At 44.0% G+C, this 17,438-nt stretch overlaps 1 protein-coding gene across 2 annotated transcripts in view; it reads right to left on the bottom strand.

The window, feature by feature from the left end:
- The window catches only part of CPSF6 (cleavage and polyadenylation specific factor 6), a 135,886-nt gene that overhangs the window by 90,251 nt on the left and 28,197 nt on the right, over positions 1-17,438 (bottom strand). The window contains exons 4-5 of one of the 2 annotated variants that reach the window (XM_029597222.1): positions 17,080-17,225; positions 2,749-2,922 (exon numbers count right to left, since the gene is read on the bottom strand). In XM_029597222.1, the coding sequence (XP_029453082.1) occupies positions 2,749-2,922; positions 17,080-17,225 (320 nt within the window). Of the gene's footprint in view, positions 1-2,748; positions 2,926-17,079; positions 17,226-17,438 lie in introns of both variants that reach the window. The other variant, XM_029597221.1, reaches the window with a different exon arrangement.

A 17,438-nucleotide genomic window follows, 5' to 3' on the forward strand; every position in this document is an offset into this window, starting at 1 on the left:
CAGCAAGTGTTCCTGTAATATGGTCACTCTTTTTTTTGCCTGTCAAAACTCTGGCAGCGGAATTTTGCAATATTTGCAGAGGCCGAATTGTAGATTGAGGTAGTCCTAACAGCAGGGAGTTACAATAATCTATGCTAGCGAATATCATGCTTGTAGAACTGTGCGAAAATTGTTTAGGATCATTAGTTTTGCATAACCTTCTTTTATTTTCTGTGAGATGTGTTGTTTCATGTTTAGCTCAGGGTCAATTATTACTCCTAGATCCCTAACTTTTGTTGCTAACTCAGTGGTTTGAATATTTTTGATTGTGAATGTTGGTTGTGTGTGGTGAGTGTTTTTACGTTCAAGATGTAAGAATTCAGTTTTGTCAGTTTATAACCAATTCCATCTGGTTTAGGAGCTGTTTGATTATTTCTAGGTACATATTGGCTAGTTTCATTGTTTCTTCAATGGTGTTTGGAATGGGTAACAGTAATTGTATATCATCTGCATAAATGTAATGTATGATTCCCAGTCCTGCTAGTAAGTGACATACTGGGAGGAGGTAGATGTTAAAGAGTGTTGCAGATAGGGCTGATCCCTGTGGGACACCAGTTAGCAGTTTGACTTTGTCTGAAAGTGCATGTTTGATTTGTACATGAAAACATCTATTGTTTAAGTATGACTCGAACCATTTTAGTGTTTGTTAGTGAGTCCTATTTCTTTCAGTCTATTGATTAGTATTCTGTGATTTAGAGTGTCAAATGCTGCAGAGAGATTAATAGAACCAGAATGTAGTGTGTTCCTGTATCGAATCCTCTTAAGATATTGTCTGATAGAGCCAATAGCAACGTTTCTGTACTGTAGTGTTTGCGGAATCCATGTTGTGCTGGATATAGTATGTTGTTATTTTCAAGGTGGTTAGATAGTTGTTTTTGAACTGATTTTTCGATTAGTTTGGCTATTAGGGGTAAGTTGGAGACTGGTCTATAGTTGCTAAGATTTAAGGGGTCAAGGTTCTTTTTCTTAATAATTGGCTTGATTATGACTCCTTTCAAGGTATCCCGCATTACTCCTTCGTCTAGTGAGAGGTTGATGATTTTAGTTAAGGTTGGGGTTATTGTGTCGGCTATTTTTTGAAGTTCTGTAATGGGTATGGTGTCGCTTTTGTGGGTAGCAGGGTTTAATTGCCTAATCATTTTTTCTACTTCAGGGTGTGATACCTCCTCAAATTCAGACCAGATACTGACGTCTCTAGTGGGCATCCTAATCTCTTGTTTTGTAGTTACGGGGATTTTTTTCCTTAGATTCTCAATTTTGTCTTTAAAGAATTGGGCTACATGATTGCATTGATTTTTTTGTAGGGTTACATGATTGATAGTGTTGTCGCATGTTAGGTTGTTTACTATATTAAATAGGGTTCTGGCGTTGTTTGCAAATTTTTCTATTTTTGAGCTGTAGTATTTTTTTTTTGGTGTCTAAGATTGTTTTTTTGTAGTATGCTAGTTGTTTTCTGTACTTAGTTAGATTCTCGGTTGATTTGTTGTTTTTCCATTCTTTTTCTTTTTTTCTAAGTATCCGTTTTACTTCTTTGATTTGTTCACTGTACCATGGATTGTTTGACTTTGGTTCTTTAATGCAGGCAGTTTGTAGAGGGTTTAGTTTGTTAGTTAAAGAAGTTATTCTGTTTAGCCAGTTAGTTGTAGCGTTGTGGCTATCTAAGTAGTTGTTAAGTGTTAATTCTTTGGATAGTTTGTCTTTAAGAATTTCAGTGTTATAAGGGGGGCAGTATGAGAATTCGGCTGGTTCCATGTTCTGTTTTTTTATGGTTCCTTTGTGCTTTATCTGGGAGTTAATGAGGACGTGGTCTGAACATGGGATTTGTGTGGATTCAGTTTTTATGTTTTCAAGGAGGCTACTGTTAATAAAGGTTAGATCTAATGAGTGGCCTGCTTTATGTGTTGGTTTGTCTGTGATCAATTTAAAACCTAGTGCAGTCATTATGTCTAATAGTGTTTGGCAGGTATTAGATAGGGGGAGGGCATCCATGTGTAGATTAAAGTCACCTAATATTATGGTGGGTTTAGAGGGATTTAGATGAGCTGTGAAAAATTCTATTAGTGGGGAGATATTTAGCTCGAGGAGACTGGGAGGGCAGTATACCAGGCAGATTTGAAAATGATTAGTATCAAAAAGGGCAATTTCATGATTCATCGGTGTTTTAATTGAGAGTAATTTAGTTTTAAATATTTTTTCTATGATTAATAATAATCCGCCTCTCCTCTTTTATTTATTCTTGGGATCGAGAAAACCTCCTAGTTTTTGTTTGGTAGTTGATTCCATAGAACTACATCTGATTTTTTTAGCCATGATTCTGTTATTGCTATAAAATTAGGTTTTGTGTCATATAGCAGGTCTGTTATGATGGGAAATTTTTTTGTTACTGACTGTGCGTTAACTAGAAGAAAAGAGATCATTGGTATGCTGTTTAATTTGGTACTGATGGTACGTGTTACTGGAATTAGGTTATTTGTAATTGTATCCCTTTGTTCTTTAGTGCTGTGATGGTGTTTGTGTTGCTGCTTCTTTGTGTTTGTTGTGTGTAAAAGTATGTGCACAGAGGCCCTATGCACACACTTTGACCTGCATGTAGGGCAGGCAGTTTTGTAAAAGCTCATTTCCATGGTCTGTTTTACTTACAGAAATGGCTTTTAAAATTACCCTCTAAAAAGGGTGAAAGTTAAGTAACAAATCTGACAAGCTCCTTACCTGAAAAGGGTGGAGGAGGTCCTCCTGGGCCACCAGGTCCAGGAAATCTGTCACCACCTGGGCCAGACGTTGGGAAGCGTCCTCTGCCTCTGCCACCAGGTGGAAATGGTAAGCGGGAATTCACACCAGGAGGTCCGGCTTTGCCTTCTCCAGACATCTGCCCCGACTGTGCAGCTGCAACAATTAAAATAAAAAAAGAAAGAAAGTATATGTATCTTTTTAAAACACTACAATCTACACTAAGTAGGGGTCTGTTCCCAGGTTTTCTAGCACTCTGCAGTTCACTAGATTTCACTAACACGCCAGTGGTACCCGTCACTGTGCAGTTCTGCAATATTTTACTTGTAAACTTGTCATTGGTCTCTGGTTTACAGGTATTATTTAGATAGCAGGATTACATCTGGGGTGACATCACTCAATGGCACCAAACGGACCTCCATCGCTTAGTAGAGCTTTTGCTCTACTAAGCGTGCCCAGGAATTCCTGCTTGGGTGTTGCCTCATGAACCCCTTCAATCAATTTTAGAGCTAACTCTAGTTAGGCAGTTGACCTTCCAGGGAGGCAGGCAGATATTCTGAATGGCTGGTTCATCCTGCTATGTATAGAAAACACTGTTTATCGTAAGCAAACTTTTTTTCCATCAATAAGGAGGACTGAATTAGCCATTACATATAGGGGGTCCCAAGTGAAGGGTTTCAGTGGAGCATTTACTGAATAAACAACCCAGGCCCCGCCATGGCAAACAGACTACTGGGTGAACAAGCTATGCAAAACTGCTTTTCCGAATGTACTGCCACTCTGAGACAACCAGATAGTAATGGGACACAACGGTGTGTACGGACGTCCATATTTCAGCTTTGCAGATGTCTGAGAGGTATGACTCATAGATGAGCCACTGATGCAGCCATGCTTCTAACTTAATGAGCCTTGATGGACTCTTTAATCTGTAGGCCTGCCAGCATATAGCAGCGTGCAATGTAGTCTGCTAACCAGCTGGACAAAGCACTTTTTGCAACTGCTATGCTCAATCTGTTAGCATCGTAAGAGACAAAACGTTGCAAAGCCTGACAACGTGGCTGAGTTCTTCTTTTGTAGTATGCCAAGGCCCTTTTACAGTCTAAGATATAAAGGTCTCTCTCACCTTCACATACATGTGGCCTCAGAAAGAATGTAGGCAAAACAATAGCTTGATTTAATATGGAAAGTTGATTCTAATTTCAGTAGAAACTTCGAGTGGGTGTGGAACACTGCCTTATTGTACAAGAACTGCATATAAGGAGGATAATGAAGTCAAGTCTGAAATTTGCTAACTCGTCTGGCTGATGTGACTGCTACAAAGAATATTACTTTCCTTGTCAGAAACTTGAGTGAAGCCGTCTTTAGGGGTTCAAACAGCAGCTTTCTTAGTTGTGCCAGTACCACGTTTAGGTTCCATGAAACAGGTGGTTTGACAATCAGAGGTTTTGAATGCCATAAGTCTCATTTTCATTTAATAAAATGTATTTATCACGTAACACGAATGGCCTAAGCAATGTACGAACAAGAAATAAAACATTCATAATGAAAACAAAAACATAAAAAGACATAAGATCTCGAGCAGCCACATAAGAGGGTCAATACTGAACTTCTTAACTGAATGCCTGTTTAATTTAAAAAAAACAAAAAACTTTTTAAAAGTCAAAATTTTTTTATGCAATCTAACATTCTGAGTTCCATAGGCAAGGAGTTCCAGAATACAGGCACTGCAACCGAGAAGGCAGAGTCCCTTGTTGTTGTAAGACGAGCATGTCTAACCGAAGGCATATCGAGCAGTTCTCGTTGAGAAGATCTCAGTTGACAAGACAGCTCATATATTTTTAGTAAAATATTAATAGACAGGAACTCAAATCTATCAATTTAAAAATTGTCATACCAATCTTGTCGAAGATTCGCTATTGAATTGGCAACCAATGCAAACTATTAAGTGTTGGAGTGATGTGTTCATGTCGCTTTGTTCCAGTGATCAATCGCGCAGCAGCGTTTAGTAGCAGTTGCATGAATTTGAATACTAACGGATGAGTGGAGACTGGCTTATCCTCAATGTGAGCAAGGAAAGCTACTATGGCACAGAGATATACTCTTACGGAGGAGGTGCTTCCTGGAGCAAAAAGAGAGCAAATAGCTCAATAACTAAATTCTCATGTGACGGGATCCAAAGTATTCGGTTGACAGCATATGGAGAGCCTTTTCTATTTAAAAGCATAGGCTCTTCTAGTTGATGGTTTTCTGTCAAATACTCTTTTGTCCTCCACTTCCTTAGGTAAGGACAATCCAGTATTAACGAGTGCTCAACATCAAAGCCATCAAGCTGAGGGAGGGAAGGTTCAGATGAAATGGACGTCCCTCCTCTTGGGTTAATAAGATGAGCTGATTGTTGCGACCGTCGCTACCAGACGTTTCCACTATGCCCACCTTACCTCTTTGGTGACTCCCTCTTTGCCTGTTGGAAGTTTGGCTGCCGCAGCGTATTCATGCTTTCCCCTCTGGCGTCTCTGGACCTGCCAGACGCTGCAATCCGCCATGTTTCCTAGCAGCCTAAGGGCACGCACGCGGGGCGGCCCCGACTCAAGTACCAGCAATAGCGCGAACCTCAGGGGCGTCCCCCTGAGGTGATGTCATCTTCACCGGATATTTAAGGTCTCTGAAATCGCTAACGAATCGAGTTAGCAAGGGTTTACTCTCCTAGCTACTCTGCCTCCTTGGGCTTACCAGGGGTACCCGCTCCTCGGGGGCCTCACTTTCTCTCTGCTTTTCAGATCACAGTCTGGAACCGGTACTTGCTCCTCGAGGGCCCACGTTCCCTGACTTGCTCCTGAATACCACTTCTGCCTGGAAGTCATCGCTGCCTACAACACCAGTGAGTTACCATCTCTCTCTCTCAGAGCTTTCCCTGGAACAAGGTACTCGCTCCTCGAGGGCCTACTTCATTTCAGCTCCTGGGCTGCTTCTAAGAGACTATTGTGTGAGTGTTACCATCAAGGTTCTGTTCCTGAACTCTGCATACCCTGCCTACTCACTATATTTCAGTTTCTCTACAGCTCAGTTATCCAGGATCGCTGTTCCAGTGCCTGAGGGACTACAGCCCAGCCGGGCTCTTCCAGCTCACTACTGCCACCTCTGGTGGTTCAATATACTGTTTAATAAAAGAATTAGTGTGTGTCTGTCTCCATACTCTGAGCCTGACCGGTGGTCCCTCTCGGGATATTCCACCAGCCCAAGGATCCACCCACAACTACCACGAACACTAACACTGATCTAAGAGAGATCAGAGGGCTGCCGACAGTTATATTAGATAAGTGAATCAAACTTGTGTGAGCCATGCTGGGACTATGAGGATCAGACAGACCCAGTCTTCTTGCACCATTCTGGCAATCAATGGAAAAGCTCAGTGTGCTGCAGCAGTCAAAAAAGCAAACAGAATGTTAGGAATTATTAGGAAGGGAAAGGTTAATAAAACGGAAAATGTCATAATGCCTCTGTATCGCTCCATGGTGAGACTGCACCTTGAATACTGTGAACAATTCTGGTCGACGCATCTCAAAAAAGATATAGTTGCGATGGAGAAGGTACAGAGAAGGGCAACCAAAATGATAAAGGGGATGGACAGCTCCCCTATGAGGAAAGGCTGAAGAGGTTAGGGCTGTTCAGCTTGGAGAAGAGACGGCTGAGAGGGGATATGATAGAGGTCTTTAAGATCATGAGAGGTCTTGAACAAGTAGATGTGAATCAATTATTTACACTTTCGAATAATAGAAGGATTAGGGGGCATTTCATGAAGTTAGCAAGTAGCACATTTAAGACTAATCAGAGAAAATTCTTTTTCACTCAATGCACAATTAAGCTCTGGAATTTGTTGCCAGAGGATGTGGTTAGTGCAGTTAGTGTAGCTGGGTTCAAAAAAGGTTTAGATAAATTCTTGGAGGAGAAGTCCATTAACGGCTATTAATCAAGTTACTTAGGGAATAGCCACTGCTATTAATTGCATCAGTAGCATGGGATCTTCTTAGTGTTTGGGTAATTGCTAGGTTCTTGTGGCCTGGTTTGGCCTCTGTTGGAAACAGGATGCTGGGCTTAATGGACCCTTGGTCTGACCCAGCATGGCAATTTCTTATGTTCTTATGACATCTGTATTCCAGTTGAGCAGAAAAGCATCCTGAGTGGATATGAGTTTGCTGCAGTTTTCTGTTTTTTAAAAAAGTTGACTGCTGGAAATCCCTATAGACTGATGGCCATTGATGCAGAAACATTTGTGCTAAGGCTATCTGCTAACGTACTGGAGATCCTTGGAAGGTAGGTCACTTGCACAACAGGTTCATGTCTGCATGCCATTCCCATATCTTTATTGCCTCCTGGCAGAGTCCATGATCCTTTGCCTCCTTGTTTTTTCACATAGAACATCGCTACTTGGTTGTTGGTTTGAATGAGAATGCTCTTTACTTTGAGGCAGCAAATCAAGGTTGTTAAAGTGTACCTTATCATTCTCAATTCTAAGAGATTGATCTGAATGTGTCTTTCTATGAATGGCCAAGTTCCCCAAGTTGAAAGAGCCCCACAAGCCTTTGTGGATGCATCCGTCACTAATGTGACTTGAGGGAGTAGATAAGAGTGTTGCTCCCTCCTGAAAGATGTAGGCATCTAGTCACCAGCACAGACCCTGTTTCATTTCCTGCGAAATTTTCACTTTGGTAGTCAGGGGTTGAGCCAGTTGGTCCCATCTGGAGTACAGACTCTATTACAGGAGACATTTGTGAAGTCAAGTTAGTGAGACTACGAGAATTGCACCTGCAATATGGCCAAGAACAACTAGAATTTCTCTGGCCTTTGACTGATCTGTGCTCAACAGTTTGCATACAAACAATCAGTGTTCGCTCGATCTAACGGAAGGAATGCTCTCTCCTGTAACGAATCTATCCAGGCTCCTTTGAATTTGATTTGCTGAGAGAAAATGAGAATTTCTCAAAATTCACCTGGAATCCCAAAGATCGTAAGGACTGTATAGATTTTTGCAGGTGATAGTACACCTTCTTCAGAGTTCACTGTCACGAGCCAGCTGACCAAGTGAGGGAAGGCTTGGATGCCCTGTTGTCTCAGATGCGCTGCTACTACAGCCAAGCACTTGTTCAAGACCCTTGGTGCTGCTGAGAGGCCGAAAGAGAGGACACTGTACAGATAGTGGACACTGTACAGATACACTATTATAAACATTGAAGCTGTTTGTAATATGCAAGTTTTCTCTGTTTAAGTTATAATGTTAAATGTAATAGGTTGTTGTATTTGTAAACCGGAGTGAAGGCTGCTAGCTATACCTCGGTATAAAAAACCGCTTAAATAAATAAACAAACAAACAAACAAATAAATAGTGAGAAATCCACCATAAAGCATAGGTAATGTCAATGAGAGGGATGGATGGGAATATGCGCATAAACATCCTTCATATATAGAGGGCACATCCATTATCCCCTGCAGATGAAGGGGAGTATTGTGTGGAGAGAATTCATTTTAACTTCTTCCAGATTATATGCTTGTTCGGGTTTCTTAACTCCAGGATGGGTCTCAGTCTCCCAGACTTTGTGGGGATAAAGAAGTAGTGTGAGTGGAACCCCTGGCTATGGTGATGGGATGAAACCAGTTTTACAGCCTTCGATTTGAAGAGTGACTCCACCTCTAAGTGAAGTTGTGTTGAGTGAGATGGATCTGGACTGATGGCCGAGTGATGAAGCATGGGAAGCCAGAAGAAACCTAAGTGGTATCCAGACTCCACATTCTTTAGAACCCAGTGATCTCTGCTGATCTTATGCCACACCTCCAAAGATTCCCCCCCCACCTGCATTGGGAAAGTGGTTACAAACCTGGTCCAGGTATGGACTGGAGCTATTGTGTTACTTTAGGTCAATGGCATTCACACTGTTGAGCATGAGCCGGAAGGGGAGTCTCTGGAACATACGGTAATTCAAAAACACAGAAAGAATGGCTTGCAAAAGGTGGTTCTCTGGTCCAGTATATAGGGACTGGAACGCCACATGTTGCTCTTTTATTTGAATGAGTGTTTCTCTGAACTTCTCGCCAAAAGGTGATCACTCAGACAAGAGATGTCTGCCAACTTGTCATGGACATTGTTGCGTAGGCTACTGGTTGTTGACCAAGCCTTTGCAGTGTGCTCCAATGGATGCTGTCAAGCAACATGCTGTGGTATCAAATGCCTCATAGATGGATCAAATCAGATGGCATATAACCACTCCTGGATGCAGAATGGTGTAAGGGTATGCGACTCCTTCACCAGGTGGAAGGAAAGGCTTCAGTTTTTGTATATAATTGTTTAAGTATTGAGCCAAGCAGAACAGAACAGATGTATGGGAGATCCGTGCATTCAGCATGAAGCTTTGGAACACCTTCTGGTGGAGCATTTGCACATAATCCTTGTTTTCTTTGCTCTTTTGAGAGCTGATTCTCCCAATGCTGACTGATGAGGTAATTACACTTTCCCAAATTCTATGAAGTTTTTGTATTCGATAGAGGACTAGTTTCCTGGCAACTGGGACACATGAATTAGGATTTTCCCACATCGTTCTTTGTAATTCTGGGAGGATATCATGTTCCATAATAGCTTCTGGTTCTGCTGGACTGTCCAGAATTTGGAGGAGACTAAAGACCTTTGTGTGGGGATCTTTGTCTTTGAGCACATTAACTGAGCACTTTCCCCAATTTGTCCAGAAATCTTTTTAGTTTTCTGAGAAGCCTCTCATGAGGGACTTTTGTCAAATGCTTTCTGAAAATCCAAATACACCACATCGACTGGTTCACCTTTATCCACATGCTTATTCACCCCTTCAAACAAAAATTTAGCAGATTTGTGAGGCAAGATTTCCCTTGGGTTAATTCATGCTGGCTGTTTTCCAGTAAACCATGTCCTTTCTATATGTTCTGTCATTTTGTTCATTCGAACATTTCCATTATTTTTCCTGGCATTGAAGTCAGGCTCACTGGTTTATAGTTTCCCAGATCACCCCTATTTTAAATATTGGGGTTACATTCACAGCCTCCAGTTTTCAGGTACAATGGACAATTTTAATGGCAGATTACAAATTTTTACTAATAGATCTGAATGAAAAATGACCTGATAATTTTGTTTTTCTTAGTTTAGATAAATGGATTCAGGACCAATGGGTTTATGCTCCCCTGCCAGCAGATGGAGATGGAGTCAGGTTTCAAAGGTGACTTCATCCCAGATACACCCCTACAGTGACCTTAGCCCTTCAGTATTCTCTTTAAAAGCCATTGTGGACATAAATCGAAAAAACTTGATTAAAAATGGATAGCCATAATTGTACTCAAACACTGAACCCCAGTAAGATTATAGATGCTCTGATCTAGGGACTGGATGACTGCTTACCTGTAATTTCTTGGCACCATTCTTGGGCAGCCGTGGGCAGGATGCAGAGTCCACCTTCTACTAGGGATGTGGATTCGTTTTGAACGAATGCGCAATCCGCAATGTATAGGTCCCTATTAGTTGCATTCGTGGGATTCCGAAACATATGGCGATCCCCCACGAATGCAACGTATCACTAACGAATAAAAACCCCACCCTCCTGACCCCCCCCCCCCCCAAGACTTGACAAAAATCCCCGGTGGTCCAGCGGGGGTCCTGGAGCGATCTCCTGCACAAGATGGCTCCAGCCGTCCATTGCTCCTACCATGTGACAGGGGCTGACCAATGGCACCGGTAGCCCCTGTGACATAGTTAGGGCAAAGGCTATCGGCGCCATTTTGAATACCGGCAGCATACCTGGGCTGTCAGGTGCAGGAGATCGCTCCAGGACCCCCGCTGGACCACCGGGGATTTTTGGCAAGTCTTAGGGGGGGTCAGGAGGGTGGGGGGGTTGTAGTTAATTAAATTTAAAGGGTTGGGATGGGTTTTTTGTTTGATTTTTGTTTTTTAACTTTAATGGGAAACGAATCCATACGTAACTAATGGATGAATCGGGGTCCCCCGAAAACGGAAGTAACGGATTTGGGTCCCAACGAATACAAATACCAAATCAAACGTATCCGTCCCTGCTGTATATCCCTTCTGTCTACACTACTTACCTGATAATTTAGTTTTCCTTAATTTCTTCATTTCCTAGTGGGTAGCCAGATGGACTCAGGTCTAATGAGATGTATAAAAGCTACTCCCGATCGGGATGGGAGGTTGCCCGCGATCTGGTTAACACCGCCCTTGCAAAGGCTGCATCTTCCTGGGCCTAAACGGCCAAGTGATAGAACCTGGAGAAGGTGTATAAGGAGGACCATGTCGCTGCTCGGCAGATGTCGGCGGGAGACAGCAGTCTAGCTTCCGCCCAAGAGACTGATGGAGCCCTAGTGGAATGAGCTTTAACCCGAAGTGGAATGACTTTCCTGCCTCCACAAAGGCTCCTGGGACCACCTCCTTAATCTAGCAAGCTATGGTAACCCACGAAGCTGGTTCGCCCTGCTTCCTTCCATCGTGAAGGACAGTCTTTTGGACAAACAGTCTTTTGGACCAGTTCTGAAACTTCCAGATATCGCACCAAAAGCCTACTGACATTCAAATGGCAGAGGAGGTGGTATTCTTCCGCGTCCTTGTGCTTATCTACGGATGGCAACTAAATGGACTGATTCAAATGAAACTCCGAGACTATCTTGAGCAAGAAGGATAGAACGATACAAAGCTGTAATGCTCCTGGAATCATCCAGAGGAACGGTTCCCGACATGACAATGCCTGTAGTTCAGAGAGGCGACATGCCGAGCATATAGCCAAAAGGAACACTGTTTTCAGGGTTAATAAACACAAGGAAAGACTGCGCAGAGGCCGAAAGGAAGACCCTGCCAAAAACTCCAATACCCGATTAAGATTCCACAATGGGATCGGCCACCATAGGGGTGGCCAGAGGTGCTTCACCCCTTTCAGAAAAAAGGCCATGTCTGTGTGAGCCAACAGGTGGGTTCCGTTCACCTCACCCCTGAAACAGAAGAGTGCCAGTACCTGGACCTTCGAGGAGTTAAGGATCAAAATTTATTCAAACCATCCTGCAAAACTTCCAGAATTAGTCTGAGGGGAAACACTGTATTCCTCGCACCAGGCCTCAAATACTCTCCAGACCCGCACATACGCTAGGGACGTAGAGAACACTTCCGCGCATGCAGTAAGGTGGTAACTACTGCCGCCGAACATCCTCGCTTCATCAGGCGAGCCCGCTAAAGAGCGAGATCATAAGCAGAATTGAGTCTGATCCTCGTGAAGGACCACTCCCTGCAGTTGCAGGTCCTTGTGCGATGGGAGGCACGGGGAGGGGGGGGGTCTCCACCAGGAGTCTCCGCATATCCGCTTACCACAGACACCTGGGCCAATCTGGAGCTACTAGTAGGATTAATCCCATGTGGTGCTCGATTCTGCGAATGACCCTGCCCAGCAGGTGCCACGGAGAAAGGCGTATAGCAATACCTCTTCTGGCCGCGTCTGAACTAGAGTGGCAATCGCCAGGGACCACGATCTCCTCTGTGACTGAAAAAAAATCGGGGAACCTTTACATTGTGAGACGCGGCCAGCAGGTTGATGGATGGGAGACCCCAGCAATCTACTACCAACTGAAAGGCTTTGGCCAACAACACCCACTTCTCCTGAATCCAGACTCTCCCTGCTTAGGCAGTCTGCTCTGACGTTGTCTTTTCCTGCAATTTGGGAGGCTGAGATCATCTGTAGATGTATTTCTGCCCATTCCATAAGGAGATCTATCTCCTGTGACACTTGCTGGCTTTTGGTTTCACCCTGGCGGTTGATGTAGGCTACCATTGTTGCATTGTCCGACATTACGCAGACCGTTTGACCCTGGAACATGTGGCTGAATTTTAGTCATGCCAATCTGACTGCCCGGGTTTCCAGGCAGTTTAAGTTCCAGAGGGCCTCTTCCTTGGTCCAGCGCCCCTGGGCCGTCAGATCCTGGATAGTGAGCTCCCCAAGCCCGGAGGCTCACATCTGTCATAAGGACCAGCCAGTTCAGAGGGGACAGGAAAGCACCCCTGCCCAGATAATCTTCTTGCAGCCACCACCGGAGCTGAGAGCAAACGTCCATCAGTAAGTGGAGCCGAAATGAATAGTCTTGAGACACTGGGTTCCAATGTTACAGCAGGGAGTATTGAAGTGGTTGAATGTATGCCCACACCCACGGCAATATTTCCAGGGTTGTCGCCATCAAACAGAGGACTTCACCGTAGGGCGTATCGTGTTTATCAACAGACGCATTTGGATCAACCAGTCGTCCAAGTATGGGTGCACCAGGAATCCCTCTTTTCTCAAAGCTGCCGCTACAACCACCATAAACTTGGAAAATGTTCTGGGGGCAGTGGCCAGGCCAAAGGGCATTGTCTGGAACTGATAATGACATCCCAATATCGCAAAGCGTAGGAAACCATGTTCTTGCCGGATTGGAATATGTAGGTAGGCCTCGGATAGGTCCAGGGAGGTTAAGAACTCTCCCGATTGTATGACCATTATCACACAGCATGGGGGTTTCCATGCGGAAATGAATCACTGCTAGATGTCGGTTGACGCTCTTGCAGGCCAGGATGGGGGCGAAAGGAACCTTCTTTCTTGGGTACAATGAAATAGATGGAATAATGCCCCATATTTTCCTGGGGCACAGGTACTGGGACTATAGCCCTCATCTTGAGGAACCTTAACAGGGTAGTCTCCACTTCCTGCTTCTGGTGCTGGGAGTGGCAAGGAGATATCATGAGTATGTCCCAAGGAGTGCTGCAAAATTCAAGCACATATCCTTCTCATATGACCTCCAGTACCCTTTTGTCCAAAGTGATCTTGACCCATCATTGGTAGAAGAGAGACATTCGATCCTCTATTTCCTGGTTCCGAGGGTGAGTTGGGGGGTTCGGAACAAACCTGAACCCGAGCCTGACCCTCTCTTGGGCTGCCGACTCCGAAAGGACTGAGACTTCCGAAATGTCGAGTTTCTGTAGGTGCAAAAGCATTGGGAGCCCCTAGATCGACCCTTCATGGGTGAGGGACACTGTAACTGCTTTCTCTTCTGGTAGCTGGAGTACTGGAGATTTGCCCCATTTACTGGCCAGTTTTCCAACTCGCTTCCGAAGAGGAGATATCCTTTAAAGTGCATCTGTGAGACTGGCCTTGTTAGTTGCATCTGCTGACCAATTCCACAGCCATAGCTGTCTTCTGGCCGCCACCACTGAGGCCACTCCTCTGGCTGAGGTATGGACAAGGTCCGAGCCCGCGTCAGCTAAAAAGGCGGCGGTGGGTTCCATAACCGCGCTGGAATTCGCCCCCAAATCATCCACCTCCCGAGAGCAGAGCAAGCACGAACAAGCAACCAGGGCACAAGAAGTAATCTGTAAGGTCATTGCTATTGCGTCAAAGGCCTGTTTGATGGAATCTATCCGCCTATCGTGCGCATCCTTTAAGGCCACTCCTCCTTCCACTGGGATAGTTGTTCGCTTACAGACGGCACAGACCAACTCATCCACTTTAGGGAAACGCAAATGATCTCTCGCTGCCAGATCCAGTGGGTATAGAGCTTCTAACAATCGTCCAGCTTTAAAACTTGCTTCTGAGGCATCCTATTCCAGGTCAAACAACTCCTGGATGGCTTCCAGTTCTGGAAAGTTGCAAGAGGCTTTCCAATGGGAAATCAGAATGAGATTCTTCTTTGGTTCCGTAACAGTCCGTCCCAGGAACTCCCAGCATATTCAGAATTTGGGAAATCAGGGTCAGCAACTCGTCTCTATGGAAAAACCGTAAATTGGTCAGATATGCTTCTAAACCAGGTGGGATTTCCCCATCTTCCAAGGAATCTGGATCCTCTTCTTCGTCCATGCCATTCAGGTCCCTGCCAGGGATACCGATGGTGAGTCGATGCATGCCTTGTGGTCTGCCGATAGGACTGGGTGAGGGAGGGCTTACCAGCTTAGGTTCCGTCTGGACAGGGGCAAGTGAGGTAGTAGACCTCGCCTGTACGAAGGCTTGAAGGCCTTGAAAGAGTTCCACCTAAGAGAAAGCGGCCAGTTCATGCCTAGGCCAAGAGGTACTTGGGTAGGTGCCACTAAATTTCTCTCTACCTGGGTTACTCAGATCTGGGGTACTTCCAGTTAAGGCTGTGGCTGACTCATCTTCTGAATGGGAGAAGCCAGGCTTGGCAAAGTCCAGGGAGGCCAACTCTCCCTGGGCTTCCTCACAAGGCTGACATAAGCAAGAATCCAGGTCAGACTGTGCAGCCCTAATATGATAAACAGCACAGAGAGAAAGGCGCTTATGTTTCTTTGCTGCCGGAGCCATTGGCGACGTTAATTGCAAGGTCAGATGGCTCGCGTTTACAATTTTGTGCGTATAGATTTTGGGCACCTATGCAGGCCTCAGCAAGGTGCACACACAGCTCGTGTGCCCAGCTTTACTTGTATTCTGCATTTAGTAAGTTGTACGCGTTATGCGCACAGCGCATACGCAGAACTGACACACATTGCACGTACCGAAGCTCTATGTTGGGCAATACAGGCACAAAAAACACACGCAAGATAGCGCCGCCGTGGCCTACCACATGGTGTGCCAACCAAACATAAAGCGGAGCCTAGGCCACGGGGGGGGGGGGGGGGGGGCAGCTCAACCTGCTCAGAAGCCCACTTCCCCTTAAGGCATGCCGAGCAAGGAGACCGGAGGAATTCTTGGAATTCTTACCGATACCTCTCCAATGGCTTTTTTTTTTTTTTTTTTTTAAACTTTCCTGGGCTCAGCGCTTTCTGGCTGAGTACAGAAACAGTCTACAACTGTGGGGGGAGAGGGCTTTGGCCGTCACTGCTGCACTTGGCTTCCTGCACTTGCTATCCTTCAGCAGCAAGGTCCACGCCAGGAACCAGCTACTGGACCAAGGCACACCTCTGAGGGATCTCGGAAATCACCTCAGGAATTCTCAACTGGAAAAGGGACCTTTAGGTATCACCGCAGGAGAGCGGGACTCAATCTTTTCTCCAATTTAAAAGTAGAATTTCTTCTTCCAAAAGGTATAATGATCCCAATAGGTACAGCATGTCCGCATCTGCTGGAAACGGAGAAATACTGAAGGGCTGAGGTCATGGCAGGGGTGTAATCTGGGGTGATGTCAGCTTTGAAACCTGACTCCGTTTCCATCTGCTGGCAGGGGAGCATAAACCCATTGGTCCTCAGTCCATCTGGCTACATGCTAGGAAAATTTCATTTTTTAGTTCTTTCAGAAGCCTGTGGAATATACCATCTGGTCCAGGTCATTTACTACTCTTTAGTTTGTCAATCTGGCCTACTACATCTTCCAGGTTCACCATGATTTGGTTCAGTTCATATGAATCATCACCCTTGAAAACCATCTCTAGAACTAGGATCTCCCCAACATCCTCATTAGTAAACACAGAATCAAAGAATTCATCTGTGGGGTTATTGGAATATTATCAGCTGTTTATTTTTTAGATAAGCTTTTTGTTGAAGTAAATGGGTAATAAGTGATTTAAATAAATAAATAGGGTAATTTATCTTACAATTTGATTGTATTTTTTTGCTGTTTCTATATCTGTATATTTATTGGTTATTGTTTGTTTTGATTTCCACTTGATTTCTGTTTTTATGCTACTTGTTGAATGTTTATTATTTATGATTGCTTTTTATGGAACCTGCCTAGCATTGGTGATAGAGCGGGCTAGAAATTTTTTAAATAGAGTGGTGAAGTAAGGCACCTTATTTTAAAAAACCCACCTACTTTACCCACTATATATTGCACATACAACCAGAAAGCACAAAAATGTGAAAATAAATAATGCTAAAAAGAAAATAAACTAAGGAATTCAGATTTTTCTTCAAAGACTATTTTTCCTGAAATTTATGGAGGAAAATCGGTAATCCAGAACATTCTGTTTCAAGTTGGTGTCATCTCTGGCCACAGTCAGAACTATTACAGATCCATAAATCAAGGCTGGATTGTCATCCAACTTTTTCCTCTGTCATTGCTTTCTGCCTTGGTAGAATCTGGCTGTGAATATCATCTTATGCTGGCTGTAAATAAGATGGCTTTTGGCCTAATGAATCCCTGACATTTTTCTCTCTCCTGACAATGTATGGGGAGGGAAAAATGGATACAAACAACAATACACAAGTATTCACTTGCATGACATTTTATAATTGCTGACAGTTCTATATACTATGCTATTAATACGAGTAATAAATGTCCAACATTTGTGCACATTCTTTTGCATCAAGAACAAGGAAACTAATAAGATGTACTTACTTTTTCTCGACTGCATCTCAAATTGACTGAGGAACTGTTTGTTACATGGTGTTACAACAGGACTCTGGCCATGTAATTCTCGTTTAGGCAACAGATCCATCAATTTTTTGGATGACGATTCAGAGCCTACACATACAAGTGCAAATCTGAACGAGAAGATAAAAATAAGAGAAATCAGTGTCCTTTAACAAAGACAAATCCTAAAGTTGAGAAACACATGAGGCATGTCCAATGGCACAGAGCAAACCCTCAAGTTCAGTACAGGAGCAGGCTTGCATTTCCCAGGCTCCTAAATCTAGAAGCTCCCTAGGGGATGCCTATACATGATCGTCACATTTCATTGCTCTCATAAACCTGGT

Source organism: Rhinatrema bivittatum, chromosome 4 (genome assembly GCF_901001135.1).
Source record: "Rhinatrema bivittatum chromosome 4, aRhiBiv1.1, whole genome shotgun sequence".
Classification (NCBI taxonomy): domain Eukaryota; kingdom Metazoa; phylum Chordata; class Amphibia; order Gymnophiona; family Rhinatrematidae; genus Rhinatrema; species Rhinatrema bivittatum.